The following is an 18,303-nucleotide window of genomic DNA, read 5'->3' as shown; positions in this document are numbered from 1 at the left end:
CAGTCAGTTACCAGAAACCTGTACTTGTCAGAGTCTTTTCCATGAATTTCTTAAAGATGAAACCCTTTTATAGGAACATATTTGCAAAAGCATCAGAAATGTCTGTAAATGACAAAAGACTTAAAAATGACCACAGTTAAAAATTTGATGAAAGTTCATAGCAAGGCAGTTGACAAGAAAATTAGTTATTTCTGAGATATACATTTTAAGGTAATAACTAGGATTATGACTTATAACATTATACCAGAACATATAAGATTTTTAGAAATTTCATGTAATGTCTGAAACATTTATATTAACATATTTCCATACAAATAACCCAATGAAAGTTTAGTATTCGTTGTTTTGTTTGTTTGTTTTTTTATACTGCAGGTATATAGGCATCAATTTTATACACATCAGTGTATACATGTCAATCCCAATCGCCCAATTCAGCACACCACCATCCCCACCCCACCGCAGTTTTCCCCCCTTGGTGTCCATATGTCCATTCTCTACATCTGTGTCTCAACCTCTGCCCTGCAAACCGGCTCATCTGTACCATTTTTCTAGGTTCCACATACATGCGTTAATATACGATATTTGTTTTTCTCTTTCTGACTCACTTCACTCTGTATGACAGTCTCTAGATCCATCCACGTCTCAACAAATGACTCAATTTCGTTCCTTTTTATGGCTGAGTAATATTCCATTGTATATATGTACCACAACTTCTTTATCCATTCGTCTGTTGATGGGCATTTAGGTTGCTTCCATGACCTGGCTATTGTAAATAGTGCTGCAGTGAACATTCGGGTGCATGTGTCTTTTTGAATTACGGTTTTCTCTGGGTATATGCCCAGTAGTGGGATTGCTGGGTCATATGGTAATTCTATTTTTAGTTTTTTAAGGAACCTCCATATTGTTCTCCATAGTGGCTGTATCAATTTACATTCCCACCAACAGTGCAAGAGGGTTCCCTTTTCTCCACACCCTCTCCAGCATTTGTTGTTTGTAGATTTTCTGATGATGCCCATTCAAACTGGTGTGAGGTGATACCTCATTGTAGTTTTGATTTGCATTTCTCTAATAATTAGTGATGTTGAGCATCTTTTCATGTGCTTCGTGGACATCTGTATGTCTTCTTCGGAGAAATGTCTATTTAGGTCTTCTGCCCATTTTTGGATTGGGGTGTTTGCTTCTTTAATATTGAGCTGAATGAGCTGTTTATATATTTTGGAGATTAATCCTTTGTCCGTTGATTCGTTTGCAAATATTTTCTCCCATTCTGAGGGTTGTCTTTTCGTCTTGTTTATGGTTTCCTTTGCTGTGCAAAAGCTTTGAAGTTTCATTAGGTCCCATTTGTTTATTTTTGTTTTTATTTCCATTACTCTAGGAGGTGGATCAAAAAAGATCTTGCTGTGATTTATGTCAAAGAGTGTTCTTCCTATGTTTTCCTCTAAGAGTTTTATAGTGTCCAGTCTTACATTTAGGTCTCTAATCCATTTTGAGTTTATTTTTGTTTATGGTGTTAGGGAGTATTCTAATTTCATTCTTTTACATGTAGCTGTCCAGTTTTCCCAGCACCACTTATTGAAGAGACTGTCTTTTCTCCATTGTATATCTTTGCCTCCTTTGTCATAGATTAGTTGACCATAGGTGTGTGGGTTAATCTCTGGGCTTTCTATCTTGTTCCATTGATCTATGTTTCTGTTTTTGTGCCAGTACCATATTGTCTTGATTACTGTAGCTTTGTAGTATAGTCTGAAGTCTGGGAGTCTGATTCCTCCAGCTCCATTTTTTTCCCTCAAGATTGCTTTGGCTATTCGGGGTCTTTTGTGTCTCCATACCAATTTTAAGATGATTTGTTCTAGCTCCGTAAAAAATGCCATTGGTAATTTGATAGGGATTGCATTGAATCTGTAGATTGCTTTGGGTAGTATACTCATTTTCACAATGTTGATTCTTCCAATCCAAGAACATGGTATATCTCTCCATCTGTTGGTATCATCTTTAATTTCTTTCATCAGTGTCTTATAGTTTTCTGCATACAGGTCTTTTGTCTCCCTAGGTAGGTTTATTCCTAGGTATTTTATTCTTTTTGTTGCAATGGTAAATGGGAGTGTTTCCTTAATTTCTCTTTCAGATTTTTCATCATTAGTGTATAGGAATGCAAGAGATTTCTGTGCATTAATTTTGTATCCTGCAACTTTACCATATTCATTGATTAGCTCTAGCAGTTTTCTGGTGGCAGTTTTAGGATTCTCTATGTATAGTATCATGTCATCTGCAAACAGTGACAGTTTTACTTCTTCTTTTCCAATTTGTATTCCTTTTATTTGTTTTTCTTCTCTGATTGCCGTGGCTAGGACTTCCAGAACTATGTTGAATAATAGTGGTGAGAGTGGACATCCTTGTCTCGTTCCTGATCTTAGAGGAAATGCTTTCAGTTTTTCACCATTGAGAATAATGTTTGCTGTGGGTTTGTCATATATGGCCTTTATTATGTTGAGGTAGGTTCCCTCTATGCCCACTTTCTGGAGAGTTTTCATCAGAAATGGGTGTTGAATTTTGTCAAAAGCTTTTTCTGCATCTATTGAGACGATCATATGGTTTTTATTCTTCAATTTGTTAATATGGTGTATCACATTGATTGATTTGCGTATATTGAGGAATCCTTGCATCCCTGGGATAAATCCCACTTGATCGTGGTGTATGATCCTTTTAATGTGTTGTTGGATTCTGTTTGCTAGTATTTTGTTGAGGATTTTTGCATCTATATTCATCAGTGATATTGGTCTGTAATTTTCTTTTTTTGTAGTGTCTTTGTCTGGTTTTGGTATCAGGGTGATGGTGGCCTCATAGAATGAGTTTGGGAGTGTTCCTTCCTCTGCAATTTTTTGGAAGAGTTTGAGAAGGATGGGTGTTAGCTCTTCTCTAAATGTTTGATAGAATTCACCTGTGAAGCCATCTGGTCCTGGACTTTTGTTTGTTGGAAGATTTTTAATCACAGTTTCAATTTCATTCCTTGTGATTGGTCTCTTCATATTTTCTGTTTCTTCCTGGTTCAGTCTTGGAAGGTTATACCTTTCTAAGAATTTGTCCATTTCTTCCAGGTTGTCCATTTTATTGGCATAAAGTTGCTTATAGTAGTCTCTTAGGATGCTTTGTATTTCTGCGGTGTCTGTTGTAACTTCTCCTTTTTCATTTCTGATTTTATTGATTTGAGTCCTCTCCCTCTTTTTCTTGATGAGTCTGGCTAATGGCTTATCAATTTTGTTTATCTTCTCAAAGAACCAACTTTTAGTTTTATTGATCTTTGCTATTGTTTTCTTTGTTTCTATTTCATTTATTTCTGCTCTGATCTTTATGATTTCTTTCCTTCTGCTAACTTTGGGTTTTGTTTGTTCTTCTTTCTCTAGTTTCTTTAGGTGTAAGGTTAGATTGTTTACTTGAGATTTTTCTTGTTTCTTTAGGTAGGCTTGTATAGCTATAAACTTCCCTCTTAGAACTGCTTTTGCTGCATCCCATAGGTTTTGGGTTGTCGTGTTTTCATTGTCATTTGTCTCTAGGTATTTTTTGATTTCCTCTTTGATTTCTTCAGTGATCTCTTGGTTATTTAGTAATGTATTGTTTAGTCTCCGTGTGTTTGTGTTTTTTACGTTTTTTTCCCTGTAATTGATTTCTAATCTCATAGCGTTGTGGTCAGAAAAGATGCTTGATATGATTTCAATTTTCTTAAATTTACTGAGGCTTGATTTGTGACCCAAGATGTGATCTATCCTGGAGAATGTTCCGTGCGCACTTGAGAAGAACGTGTAATCTGCTGTTTTTGGATGGAATGTCCTATATATATCAATTAAATCTATCTGGTCTATTGTGTCATTTAAAGCTTCTGTTTCCTTATTTATTTTCATTTTGGATGATCTGTCCATTGGTGTAAGTGAGGTGTTAAAGTCCCCCACTATTACTGTGTTACTGTCGATTTCCTCTTTTATAGATGTTAGCAGTTGCCTTATGTATTGAGGTGCTCCTATGGTGGGTGCATATATATTTATAATTGTTATATCTTCTTGTGTTGATCCCTGGATCATTATGTAGTGTCCTTCCTTGTCTCTTGTAACATTCTTTATTTTAAAGTCTATTTTATCTGATATGAGTATAGCTACTCCAGCTTTCTTTTGATTTCCATTTGCATGGAATATCTTTTTCCATCCCCTCACTTTCAGTCTGTATGTGTCCCTAGGTCTAAAGTGGGTCTCTTGTAGACAGCATATATATGGGTCTTGTTTTTGTATCCATTCAGCCAGTCTGTGTCTTTTGGTTGGGGCATTTAATCCATTCACGTTTAAGGTAATTATCGATACGTATGTTCCTATGACCATTTTCTTAATTGTTTTGGGTTTGGTTTTGTAGGTCCTTTTCTTCTCTTGTGTTTCCCACTTAGAGAAGTTCCTTTAGCATTTGTTGTAGAGCTGGTTTGGTGGTGCTGAATTCTCTTAGCTTTTGCTTGTCTGTAAAGCTTTTGATTTCTCCATCAAATCTAAATGAGATCCTTGCTGGGTAGAGTAATCTTGGTTGTAGGTTCTTCCCTTTCATCACTTTAAGTATATCATGCCACTCCCTTCTGGCTTGCAGAGTTTCTGCTGAGAAATCAGCTGTTAACCTTATGGGAGTTCCCTTGTATGTTATTTGTCGTTTTTCCCTTGCTGCTTTCAATAATTTTTCTTTGTCTTTAATTTTTGCCACTTTGATTACTATGTGTCTCGGCGTGTTTCTCCTTGGGTTTATTCTGTATGGGACTCTCTGTGCTTCCTGGACTTGGGTGGCTATTTCCTTTCCCATGTTAGGGAAGTTTTCGACTATAATCTCTTCAAATATTTTCTCTGGTCCTTTCTCTCTCTCTTCTCCTTCTGGGACCCCTATAATGCGAATGTTGTTGCGTTTAATGTTGTCCCAGAGGTCTCTTAGGCTGTCTTCGTTTCTTTTCATTCTTTTTTCTTTATTCTGTTCCGCAGCAGTGAATTCCACCATTCTGTCTTTCAGGTCACTTATCCGTTCTTCTGCCTCAGTTATTCTGCTATTGATTCCTTCTAGTGTAGTTTTCATTTCAGTTATTGTATTGGTCATCTCTGTTTGTTTGTTCTTTAATTCTTCTAGGTCTTTGTTAATCATTTCTTGCATCTTCTCAATCTTTGCCTCCATTCTTATTCCGAGGTCCTGGATCATCTTCACTATCATTATTCTGAATTCTTTTTCTGGAAGGTTGCCTATCTCCACTTCATTTAGTTGTTTTTCTGGGGTTTTTTCTTGTTCCTTCATCTGGTACATAGCCCTCTGCCTTTTCATCTTCTCTATCTTTCTGTAACTGTGGTTTTTGGTCCACAGGCTGCAGGATTGTAGATTTTCTTGCTTCTGCTGTCTGCCCTCTGGTGGTTGAGGCTATCTAAGAGGCTTGATGGGAGGCTCTGGTGGTGGGTAGAGCTGACTGTTGCTGTGGCGGTCAGAGCTCAGTAAAACCTTAATCCACTTGACTGTTGATGGGTGGGGCTGGGTTCCCTCCCTGTTGCTGTGGCAGTCAGAGCTCAGTAAAACCTTAATCCACTTGACTGTTGATGGGTGGGACTGGGTTCCCTCCCTGTTGGTTGTTTTGACTGAGGCAACCCAACACTGGAGCCTACCCGTGCTCTTTGGTGGGATTAATGGCAGACTCTGGGAGGGCTCACGCCAAGGAGCACTTCCCAGAACCTCTGCTGCCAGTGTCCTTATCCCCACGGTGAAACAGAGCCACCACCCGCCTCAGCAGGAGACCCCCCCAACACCAGCAGGTAGGTCTGGTTCAGTCTCCCCCAGGGTCACTGCTCCTTCCCCTGGGTCCCGATGCACACATTACTTTGTGTGTGCCCTCTAAGAGTGGGGTCTCTGTTTCCCCCAGTCCTGTCAAAGTCCTGCAATCAATTCCCACTAGGCTTCAAAGTCTGATTCTCTAGGAATTCCTCCTCCCATAGCCGGACCCCCAGGTTGGGAAGCCTGACGTGGGGCTCAGAACCTTCACTCCAGTGGGTGGACTTCTGTGGTATAAGTGTTCGCCAGTCTGTGAGTCACCCACCCAGCAGTTATGGGATTTGATTTTACTCTGATTGCGCCCCTCCTACTGTCTCACTGTGGCTTCTCCTCTGTCCTTGGACGTGGGGTATCCTCCTTGGTGAAGTCAAGGGTCTTCCTGTCAATGATTGTCCAGCAGCCAGTTGTGATTCTGGTGCTCTCGCAAGAGGGAGTGAGAGCACGTCCTCCTACTCCACCATCTTGGTTAATCCTCCTCTTGGTCTTCTTAAACAAGTCTTATCTGGCTCTTCTGGAAATTAACAGTAATTTAGTAGTAGACGTATTTAATACTTTTAACAAAGTTATGAGATAGTGTCAAAGAATAACACAGCCAGACATTAGTTAAAGCAGTGAAAACAGACTTTATTTAGTAATTATTGACAGTAGGAGAAAAAGCTAAACTCCATTCCAATTGTGTGGAAGTGATTAGGGTGTGTGTGTGGAGACTCAGTAGAGTCTGAGAAGTAAAAAATTATAAAGGGTGGGTCAGTGTAAATGCAGTTAGGCCAGCTGGCAATTATCAAAGTTAGGATTCCATCCTGTCACAGAGACTGAGAGACAGAGGCCCTGTCCTTCCTGACGATTACATTTCAAAGGGGGAATTCCCTGGCAGTCCAGTGGTTAGGACTCCGTGCTTTCACTCGGAGGGCTCAGGTTCAGACCCTGGTGGGAGAACTAAGATCTTGCAAGCCGCATGGTGCTGCAAAAAAAAAAAAACAAAATAAAAAACATTTCAAAGGAATGGTTCTCAGGTCCTTGGGAGAGACATGTATGAGTTGCAGGAGATACATGTTCACAATTGTAAGCTGTGTTTTTTAAGCAATTTTATTTAATTAATTTATTTTTTGGCTGAATTGGGTCTTCACTGCTGCATGCGGGCTTTCTTTCTAGTTGCGGCAAACGGGGGCTACTCTTCGTTTTGGTGCGCGGGCTTCTCATTGTGGTGGCTTCTCTTGTTGCGGAGCATGGGCTCTAGGTGCGCAGGCCTCAGTAGTTGTGGCACGCGGCCTCAGTAGTTGTGGCTCGCGGGTTCTAGAGCGCAGTCTCAGTAGTTGTGGCGCACGGGCTTAGTTCTCTGCAGCATGTGAGATCTTCCCGGACCAGGTCTCGAACCCGTGTCCCCTGCATTGGCAGGAGGATTCTTAACCACTGTGCCACCAGGGAAGTCCTGTAAGCCGTTTTTAATAAGTGCTTTAAAAAAGAAGGGAGGTCAGGGGCCTATTGTTAGGAGATGTTAGAACAAATAGTAAAATATCCAGGCAGCATTTTAAGTTTTCTCAGGCAGCCATTTTAATGGGGAGCTGGGGTCATCCTAGGGTATGGCTTTATGCAGCTATAAGCTAGAGTTTGGTGAAGTTTTTTAGTGCAGGGTTTGGATGGAGTTATGTGCCAAGAATAGGCACTATTATTCCTATTTTATAGGTGAAGAAACCTAAGCACAGAAATAAGTAAGTAACTCGCACAGGGTCATATAGCTAGTAAATTGTAAACCTGAGGTTTGAACCTAGAACCTGGACCCCTAAACACTATGTTATACTGCCTCAAAAAACTGAAGGAGGCTCTGGGGAAACAAAAATATGATTTAATTCTTGTCATCAAAGAGCTCATCGTCCAGTGGAAGGGGACAAACATTAGAACAAATAATTAGTGCAATGTTAAAAATATATATTCAGCTGTCCCCTTCCTGTGTAACGATGACTCCTAAAGCTTTCTCTCTAATCTCATTTCTCTCGTTTTGCCACTTTATGTTTTTCATCTGCCAGCCAGACATTGCAACTGTGTATCTTAACAGTACTTCAAACATATTATATCCTAAATCTGACTCATCACCTCCCTTACTGAGCAGCTCTTCCTGACCCTCTTCTGACTTTCCAGTTTTGGAATGACATCACTAGCCTCTCAGTCACTCAGGCTCTGTCCTGTTAGTAACTGATCTCTGATTCTTCTCTCCCTCATGTCCGAGTAGTCATCAGGGCTATTGATTATTCTTGAACTTTTCTTTTGCCCTCTCCCCTTCTCTTCCTATTTCCTTTCTTCTTACAGCCTTCACCCTAGATCAGGCCAGCATTTCTACTTGTTAAGCAGGGTTATTGCAAGTCCTTTTGCCTCTCATTTCCCTATTGTGCTGTCCAGCCAGACTGTTTTACTGGCCTTACCTCCTATCACATGTGCTCCATGTATTAGCTAAACTGGATTACTGGCCGTTCTTTCAATAGTCTCAGCATTTTTCTCTATACATAAAGATTAATAATCAGAGTTTTGACTGTTTGAGAGCTGTTTTGGAATATGATTTTTTAAAAAAATAAATTTATTTTATTTATTTTTGGCTGCGTTGGGTCTTCATTGCTGCGCGCGGGCTTTCTCTAGTTGTGGCGAGCGGGGGCTACTCTTCGTTGAGGCATGTGGGCTTTTCATTGCAGTGGCTTGTCTTGTTGCAGAGCACGGGCTCTAGGTGCGCAGGCTTCAGTGGTTGTGGCACGTAGGCTCAGTAGTTGTGGCTCGTGGGCTCTAGAGTGTAGGCTCTAGTGTTGTGGCGTACGGGCTTTGTTGCTCTGCGGCATGTGGGATCTTCCAGGACCAGGGCTCAAACCTGTGTTCCCTGCATTGGCAGGCAGATTCTTAGCCACTGCGCCACCAGGGAAGTCCCTGGAACATGATTTTATTTAACTTCTTAAACTTATTTCATTTGCTAACTTTGCAGACTTTCAAGTGGGTGAAGAGTGGAATCGGTGGATCAGCCAACATTCTCTGCTCTAAAAAATTATGTCTACTACTCACTGTCTTGGCCAGATGCATCTATTTCTGTTTTTAGCTTCTGTTCTTTATTGCCTCACTGGATACCCTCCCTTCCATATGACTCTATATTTCTTGTCCTTTGATACTCAGCTCAAGTCCCCTTTTGTTTTGAAGTTCTCCCAAACTTTTCCAGTTAACGTTGATCTTATCATTTTTGTCTCTAATTTGTATCACATCTAAAGACCATTAACACTTAATTATCTAAAGACACGTCATATTCTTTCATTGTTTAATGTTTGTTTTCCTCAACTAATGTATAAACTGGTTGAAAGCATAAACTATGTATTGTATTTGTATGCTGTAGAGTGCTGAGACCATAAGTAGGCATGTGTGTATTCACTCATTATCATTTGTTTATCCCTTCAACAAATTTTTGTTGAGCACCTACTGTGTGCTGGCATTCCTTGGAGTTTACATCCTGATGGAGGAATTAAGCCAGCAAATTAACCATCACAAATTGTGTTAAATTCTGTGAACAAAATAAAATAGACTTCTATAATAATGCATGATGTAGGGTGCTGATTTGGATAGTGCAAAGACCTTTTTTGGAATAGCACTCAGTAACTACTTGCTGATTGACATATTTCAAAAAAAATGAAAACACAATTCTATGGGGTTCTTACACCTGTTATTTAAAAAATTATAGATATAAAAATATATAACATATAGCTTAAAAATAATAAAACAAACACCTAAACCACCACCTAGCTTAAATACTTTTGATGCCTCTATGTGTCCCTTTCATATCACAGTTCTCTCCTCCCCTCCGAAATAACTTCTCTCCTGAACTTTGTGTTTATCATTTCCTTGCTTTTCTTTGCATTATGCTATATATGTATTTCTAAACAACATATGGCTTACTTTTGGATTTTGAACTTTATATAATGGAATCATACTGTATATTCTTCTGTAAATTTTGTCTGTTTGTTTGTTTGTTTGTTTCTTCTTTTTTTCCTTTCCTAACATTATGTTGTGAGATTTGTTTGTGGCACATTTTACCTAGGACTTCATAAGTAAAGGGATCGCATATGGGAAAATAGCTCACTTAATAGCACTAAAGCATTGACATGTTTTGTAGAACCTACCAGAGATGCTATTAGATGTTCTTGCTTCTTTGTTACCTTCTTAAATATTCCTTTATTGTCCATGCATCTGTTTGTTCTCACTTCTCTTGGCTGGTGACAAGTATTGTAACCATTTAAAAATTATCACATGGAAATATTTATAAACTATAAAATACATGAATAGTGTTATTATAACTGTTTCTTGGGACTCTTTAAGGTTGACATTTTATACTTTTTTTTTTTTTTTTAAGTATTGCCATGGACAGCAACCACCAAAGTAATTACAAACTCAGTAAAACTGAGAAGAAGTTCTTAAGGAAACAGATTAAAGCCAGGCATACTTTGCTGAGACATGAAGGCATTGAGACAGTATCCTATGCTACTCAGGTGACCTAAAACTATTATTATCATTTGAATGTAAATGTATTGCCATGTTAGTGTGTTCTAAGTAATATTTGTTAATAATTGCTCAGAGAAGAAGGCTATAATTGTTCCATCATGTGTTACGATCTGTGTTTAATATACGTATGATAGGACCTGCTAACTTTCTATTTTGAGACATAGCCTAGTATAGTTTGAATTTCCACTGACTGTGTTGGTTGAACTAGAGGAAGTTGTAATTCTGTATTAATAACAATAACACTATACAACTGTTTACAGTTTACAAAGCATACTTATATTCATTATTATATTTAATTCCCTAGAAATCCTTATGAGGTAGATGAGAAAACTAAGGTTCTGAAAGGTTGTGTTATGTCCACTGATATAAGGTGTTGAATAGAAACCTAAAGCTAGATCTTTTGTACCCTAATGCAGTCTTCTTTCTTCTATTCCTAACTTCATCTCTATTATAAAGTATTTGATTATATGCTGTGAAACATTTCTTATTTATGAGACCTTATTTACAAAGCCTTTTTATTTTCTGATGGGCAATGATTAAATGATATATATGTATGTATGTATACATGCCCCTCCAACCCCCCAACCCCCCTCCACACACACACACACACAAACTCTTCCTGGTCTATGAATGAGAAGAACTTATTTTAACTCTTAGCTTCTCCACGTATTTGTACATGAGCAGTACCCTTTGACCTCAGCTTTCTTCATTTGTAAGGACATAGTATTACATACTTTTTATTCCATTGGATTGTTACATTCTAAAGAGAACACATATATGTCATTAAAATACCACATGAATGTAAAGCATTCTTATCATATTCTTTCTGGTTCTAAAGATATAGGGTAACACTAGTAAGGCAGCTTAGCTAGCATCTAACTGAGGACCAAAGACGTACAATTTAGGAGGTGAAGCTGGGATTAAAATTTAGACCTCTTGATTCTCAGACCAGCACTCTTCTATCATGCTTTTTCTGTCTTCTGTACTGCATCATAGTTTAGGAATGAGTGCTCTATTCAGGGAGATTTAATATTAGCAGGTAAAAGGCCCAAACTTAGATTTTCTTAAATATTAATAACTTCAGGCCCCCTCACCCGTGGCATCCACGCACAGCGTGCCTCGCACCCAGGTTCCTGCACTGTTCCCTCGCGGCCATGAGACGCCGGGTGCTCCTTCTGCTCCTGCCACCCATGCTGGCCACGCTGGGGGCTCGGGGGCTCTGTGACCGATGAAATACAGTGTAACGTGATGAGGCAAGCTGCCTGTGGCGGGAGATGCATTCCTGTGGCCTGGCTCTGCAATGGAGGGCAGGAGTGCCTGGATGGGGCGGACGAGCAGTGTGCTTTGCAGGTGCGAAATCTTCATCAAGCGCTAATCACTGAAGAAACAGTTGTAAGGTATCATCCAAAAAACCAGCATCATGGAGGACTTATCCTTTCCTGAAGTACACCTTCAATAAAAGCACATATACATGAAAAAAAAAAAACAAACCCAATAACTTCAGAGAATTTAAACCAAATCCCTCAAAAAAGGATGGAGTAGATAATAGATTAGAATTAATGTCTGCACACACTTCCTGCCAAGACCCACTGAAGCTGTGAGGCATTCAGAAGATTTATGACATACCCTATTTTCATCAATTCTCAAGCATAACTGGCTGTTTTTCCCCTTACAGGGGTTGTGAAGACAAGTGGTGAGAAAAGAAATGGGTTAAGTTTCTTTGCTGCCTCTGAAACTTGTTTCTGGTTGAGGTTGACTTTTTTCTTCAGATCTCTAGAAGCTTTAATCTCACCTTCATGGCTTCCAAAGTGTCATTTTATTTGGACTTGATTATTTTTTTCTCCTCAATATTTTTAAAGGAAGAGAAAACAATTGTAGATGGACTTCCAATTATATATTATCTATCTAGGGGAGAACAAATGCTTTTTTCACTGTATAAGTATAGGTGCCGTTGTACAACTTTATAGTGATTGTTAGATTTTTCTAGAGCCATTAACCTCAGATTATCAGGACTGAAGATAACTTAAAGTATGAATTCTCTTCTTCCTATTACTGGAAAAATTGCTTGGCCGAACAACTATTTATTAAATTAAGCATTTCATTATATTATGTAACTCACATGTAATAATAAATAAGTTCCTCCCTTCCCTCTACCATTGCACTCATTTTTGTGTGGTTTACCTTTAGCATTGCCCACAAATCACTTGGATAGCATTTTTGAGGACCCTTAGTATTCCTCAAGTCACCTCTCACTGTTTTCCCCAATTCCTAGATGGGACAGTGGACCCTTGACATTTACAAAACCTTTGCAGTTCCTTAGATTTGGGAATATTGGAAATGTTTTTGTAATTATGGCTACATATGACCAAGCTATTCTGGTACTTTAATTTATAACTTCACTGAATGAGGTCCAGGACAAGCCATCTGAGACTAAATTTTATACCATATCTTATAGTATTGTATTAATGTGTTTATTAATGTGTGTGTGTATACTTACATACATATAAAGTATTGGCTGCCCCATAAAAGAACAGAGCTTTACTTATTATCCAATTTTATAATAATTGTTTTACATTCTTTTAAAACAGGGTTCTAGATATTCCCATTTTATGCATGTGAAGCTAAAACATGTTCTACACTCCGGCTTCATATAAATCAGGTGTTGGCAGACTACTGTCTTTAGGTCAAATCTGGCTTGTGAGCTAAGAATGAGTTTTACATTTTTAAGGGTTGTTTAAGAATAAAACAAGACTATGTGGCAGAGGCTTATATGACCTGTGAAGCTTAAAATATTTACTATCTGGCCCTTTTCAGAAAAGTTTTGCCAATACCTGGTATAAATGATGAAACTGATGAGCATAGGCCATCAGTTGTTTACTTTTGTTATGCTACAGAGTTTAAAGATATTAATGCTGTGTAGAATGTTTTTTAAGTACAGAGACTATAATGGCACTAGGCCATAAGCATCAGAATAAAAATAGGAGACCTCCCCTACCTAATTCCTTGAGTAAAGTTGAACAGGATTGCAACTGACAGGAAGTAAGCATGATATTTACAAAGGAAAAAAATTTAATTGCAAAATGACTGAATAACCCCACATACAGAGGAAATTTTTCCTGTTTTATGTTCAATAGAACTTGTAATTGTTTTTTTCTTCCAGCCAGTACCTTTACCTTTAGTTTTTAGTAAACATTGTATAATGGTTATATCAAAAAGTATGGATTCTGGAAACTGACAGAAGTAAATTTGAAACCCAGCTCCAACTAATCACCACCTTAACCTCATTTTTCTGATTTTTAGTTTCTTTCTGTATGAAGTGGGGCTTATATTACCCACTTTGTAGGATTGTTGTGAAGATTATGTTAATGAAGATTGAGTAGTAAAAACATATAGCACAGTGTCTAGTAAAAAAGCAAGTATTATGTAAATCCTTGTTTCTTCTCTCTGCCTCCTCTTTCTGTTTCATTTTGTTAAATTTATGAACAGTGAAAGTTATCTTTTAATTTGTATGTATGGTCACTAAGAAATGAATATTTTACTGAAAAGGCTATTAAAAATCAGTATTATTTACAATATCTTAATAAAAGGTTGATATTAATTGCTCATGTTACTTTCTTTTTTTGTTTTTTTAAGAGCCTGATTGTTGCCAATGGTGGTTTGGGTAACCGAGTGAGTAGGAACCAACTTCTTCCGGTGTTAGAGAAGTGTGGATTGGTGGATGCTCTCTTAATGCCACCTAATAAGCCCTACTCATTTGTAAGATACAAAACTGTAGAAGAATCCAAGAAAGCCTATGATACTCTCAATGGAAAAGAAATAGTGGATGACTTAGGACAAAAGATTATTCTGTACTTGAATTTTGTGGAAAAAGGTATATCATACAGGTATCTTTTTAAAAATGGTTTTTGCTTTTGTGTGAGTTTTCTTTTCATACCTCAGGTGGAAGTTTCAGTTATTGTGAAACAAAATTGAACGTCAGTTAAGCAACCCCTTTTTGTTTAACAAACATTCTTTAAGTGCCTAGTTTGTACAGGCATGGGACTAGTAGTTGAAGGGAGGTTATTTAGACATAGCTTACCAACCTAACAATATATTTATTATGTATGCATGTTATTTTGGAAGCCTGCTATCTAACTGTGTCTTTCAAAATTTATTGTTGAGGATTTAGATCACCAATTTATTTTGCAGTGTCTACCCAGAAGCTTTCAATTAATCACTTAGGAATTAATTGTGATCCAAATGATTACGTGCCAAGGTTCATGATTATGGAGGAGCAGCTTTAGCTACCAAAGATCCCCAAAGCTTTAGAGTGGCGATGTCCAGTAGAACATTCTGTGATGATGGAAATATGTTCATATTTCATATCTGTATTGTCCAACACGATTGTTTGGTTTTTAAATTTAATTTTATTTAAATTAATTAAGTTAACTAATTTAAATAAAAGCTTTGCAGACTGATTTACAGAATTGCTGCAGGGATTATTACATCTTTTCACCACTGAGCCATGGAAATGAGATACATTGAGATGAACTTTGACTTAGACTTCTAATCTCCTCCTATTATATTCATTTGCCACCTATTTAGGCAATTAAAGAGTTTTGTTTAGATATGCTGGGAGTGGGTAGGTGAGTAGAATATGATCAAATTTATGTTTTATAAAATAAGTTTCAAAGGAAACTTTAACTCCTTTAAAGATATATTTTAGAAGTTATAATTCTCAGTGTCTATAGGTACTTAATTTTAAAAATTTCTTTAAAAATTTATTTTTATTTATTTTTGGCTGCAATTGTGTCTTCGTTGCTGCACGTGGGCTTTCTCTAGTTGCAGTGAGTGGGGGTTACTCTTCGTTGCGGTGCACGGGCTTCTCACTGTGGTGGCTTCTCTTGTTGTGGAGCATGGGTTTTAGGCGCGCCAGCTTCAGTAGTTGTGGCCCGTGGGCTTAGTAGTTGTGGCTCGCGGGCTCTAGAGCACAGGCTCAGTAGTTGTGGCGCACAGGCTTAGTTGCTCTGCAGCATGTGGGGTCTTCCTGGACCAGGGATTGAACCCATGGCCCCTGCATTGGCAGGCGGATTCTTAACCACTGCGCTACTGGGGAAATCCCTATATGTACTTAATTTTAAATCTGACTTAAACTTTCAGATTTTGAAAACTAGATTATTTTCGTATTTTGTGTTTGTGATCAGTTTTTGAAAATTGTATGCTTTAGGAATAAGTCTTTTTTTTTTAAATTGGGGTACAGTTGTTTTACAATGTTGTAAGAATAAGTCTTAATCAAAAAATATTGTCCTTGGGTTTTCCCCCATTCAGCATGTTGAACACTGTAAGAAATTGCATGAAATGAGTTTTGGAGTGTTTTTTATTTGAAATCCTGTATTAGGTCCAGATGTATTTTTTTATGCATTTTTTATTGAAGTATAGTTGATTTACAAGGTTGTATTAGTGTCTGGTGTACAGCAAAGTGATTCAGTTATATATATATATATGTATGTGTATATATATGGAAAAGAATATGAGAAAGAATATACATGTGTGTATACATATGTATACACACATATATATTCTTTCTCATATTCTTTTCCATAATAGTTTACTACAGGATATTGAATATAGTTCCCTGTGCTATAGTAGGACCTTGTTGTTTATCCATTCTATATATAATAGTTTGCATCTGCTAATCCCAAACTCCCAAAACCATCCCTCTCCCACTGCCCAGCCCCCTTGGCAACCAACCACAAGTGCATTCTCTATGTCTGTGAGTCTGTTTCATTTGTGTCATATTTTGGATTCCACATATAAGTGATATCATATGGTATTTGTCTTTCTCTTTCTCACTTACTTCCCTTAGTATTATAATCTCTAGGTGCTTCCATGTTGCTGCAAATGGCATTATTTCATTCTTTTTTATGGCTGAGTAGTAGTATTCCATTGTGTGTGTGTGTGTGTGTGTATGTGTGTATTTACCACATCTTCTTTATCCATTCATCTGTCAGTGGACATTTATGTTGCTTCCATGTCTTGGCTATTGTAAATAGTGCTGCTATGAACATTGGGGTGCATGTATCTTTTTGAATTATAGTTTTGTCCTGATGTATGTCCAGGAGTGGGATTGCTGAGTCATATGACAACTCTATATTTAGTTTTTTAAGAAACCACCATACTGTTGTTTTACACTTTTCTATTACTTGACCATAGGAGCAAAAATGAGTATTTAAATTTTTGTATTCAGTATTTAGAATCTAGTTTGTTTATGGAGGTGCATACTGTAGATATTATGAGAAACCTTTTTTCTTAGTGAGATTTAAAAAGTGGCTTAATCGTGTTCAAACAAAATATTTAAGTAAATACTGTTCTATTTGCTATTGGTAATTGCAGTGGATAAAATGTACCATAATTTTTATCTTGGCCTTTATTTTTCTGTTTTTAATATGTTGTGTGCCTTTCAGCATTCTTATTTCTAAAAATGAGGTTTGGGGTTTTATGAACTGATAAATGGCTATTGGACAGAATTATTTGTCTATGAGAACTTTAAGTTTTGTATTTCGACTATTTTAATTTCATTTCCCACAGCACAGTGGAAAGAGTTGGGGCTTCAAGCCTTGCCTCCAGGCCTCATGGTAATAGAAGAAATTATTTCTTCTGAGGATGAGAAAATGCTTTTGGAAAGTGTTAACTGGACAGAAGATACAGACAATCAAAATTGTAAGTAAAACTTTAAATCTGGTGTTTAAAAGTTTCTGCAAAATGCCTTATCCTCCTTTGGTTTATTAAAACTCTATTTCCTCAAAATTACTGAAAGTACCCTGGATACAATGTTAGGTAAGTCATACCAACAATTCTCAAGAGCATTAATAATAAATAACGTTTATATAGGTATCAATTTAAAACTCCAAACTGATTAATATTTATTAGTCAGCATTTGTGGAACTAACATTTATAAGCTGTTTTATACACAGTTGGTCGTCTGTTCCGTATCCATGAATTCCGTCAACCATGGATTGAAAATATTTGGAAAAAAAAGCAAAATTCCAGAAAGTTCCAAAAAGCAAAACTTGAACTTGCCGCATCTTGGCAACTATTTACATAGCATTTACATTGTTATTTACAACTATTTTACATGGCATTTACATTGTACTAGGTATTGTAAGTAACCTAGAGATGATTTAAAGCATGCTGGAGGATGTGAAAGTTGTATGTAGGTTACATGCAAATACTGCACTATTTTATGTAAGAGACTTTTATCGTCCTTGGATTTTGGTATTTGAGGGAACCAATCCCCCAAGGATACCCAGGGACAACCCTATATTGTCTTATTTGGTTCTCTCTACCCTAAGACAAATTTCCTATGAGGAATCAGCAGTTCAGTAACATATCATTATAATGTAGTAAGAACCTCCTGGAGAAATTTACAAATCAGTTACTTTGACTCTTTTCCAGATCATTAGCAAACTTGTGAGTGGCAGTGGACATGTTTAGCTCTTTCAGATTGACTGGGTGAAACCCTTAAAAGTTTGTTTCAATTTTAGACTTAAAAGAATAGCAGCTATGAGGTAGAATGTTTCATTTTACTAAAGACAATAATTTAGCAGTTAACAAAAGTTACCATTACTAAACCAATCCTTATTCATAAAGTTGACTTTGAAATATATGAGGAATGAAATTCTTTTTCTCCTATACAGTTTACTCTCTTCTCTTCATACAGTTCAAAAATCCTTAAAACACAGAAGAGTAAAGCATTTTGGCTATGAATTCCACTATGAGAACAACCATGTAGATAAAGATAAGCCATTACCTGGGGGTAAGTAATTGTTGTGTTTTTTTTATACATTAAAAAAAATTTTATTTATTTATTTATTTTATTTATTTATTTTTGGCTGCATTGGGTCTTCATTGCTGCATGCAGGCTTTCTCTAGTTGTGGCGAGTTGGGGCTACTCTTTGTTGTGGTGCACGGGCTTCTCAT

General features: G+C 37.3%; 1 protein-coding gene and 2 long non-coding RNA genes across 8 annotated transcripts in view; 2 read left to right on the top strand and 1 right to left on the bottom strand.

Annotated features, from left to right (window-relative positions):
• Positions 1-18,303, top strand: part of LOC309606203 — a 910,895-nt gene that overhangs the window by 129,539 nt on the left and 763,053 nt on the right. The window lies entirely within an intron of this gene.
• ALKBH8 (alkB homolog 8, tRNA methyltransferase) overlaps positions 1-18,303 on the top strand; it is an 87,244-nt gene that overhangs the window by 16,162 nt on the left and 52,779 nt on the right. For all 6 annotated transcript variants that reach the window (XM_082342974.1, XM_082342973.1, XM_082342975.1 and 3 more), the window contains 4 exons: positions 10,196-10,331; positions 13,978-14,215; positions 16,912-17,043; positions 18,044-18,139. In XM_082342974.1, the coding sequence (XP_082199100.1) occupies positions 10,203-10,331; positions 13,978-14,215; positions 16,912-17,043; positions 18,044-18,139 (595 nt within the window). In that variant the 5' untranslated portion in view covers positions 10,196-10,202. The remainder of the gene's footprint in view (positions 1-10,195; positions 10,332-13,977; positions 14,216-16,911; positions 17,044-18,043; positions 18,140-18,303) is intronic.
• Positions 1-18,303, bottom strand: part of LOC309606206 — a 404,244-nt gene that overhangs the window by 350,982 nt on the left and 34,959 nt on the right. The window lies entirely within an intron of this gene.

Source organism: Balaenoptera borealis, assembly GCF_965194805.1.
Source record: "Balaenoptera borealis genome assembly, chromosome: 11".
NCBI lineage: Eukaryota > Metazoa > Chordata > Mammalia > Artiodactyla > Balaenopteridae > Balaenoptera > Balaenoptera borealis.
This window is presented reverse-complemented; position numbering and strand designations above follow the sequence as displayed.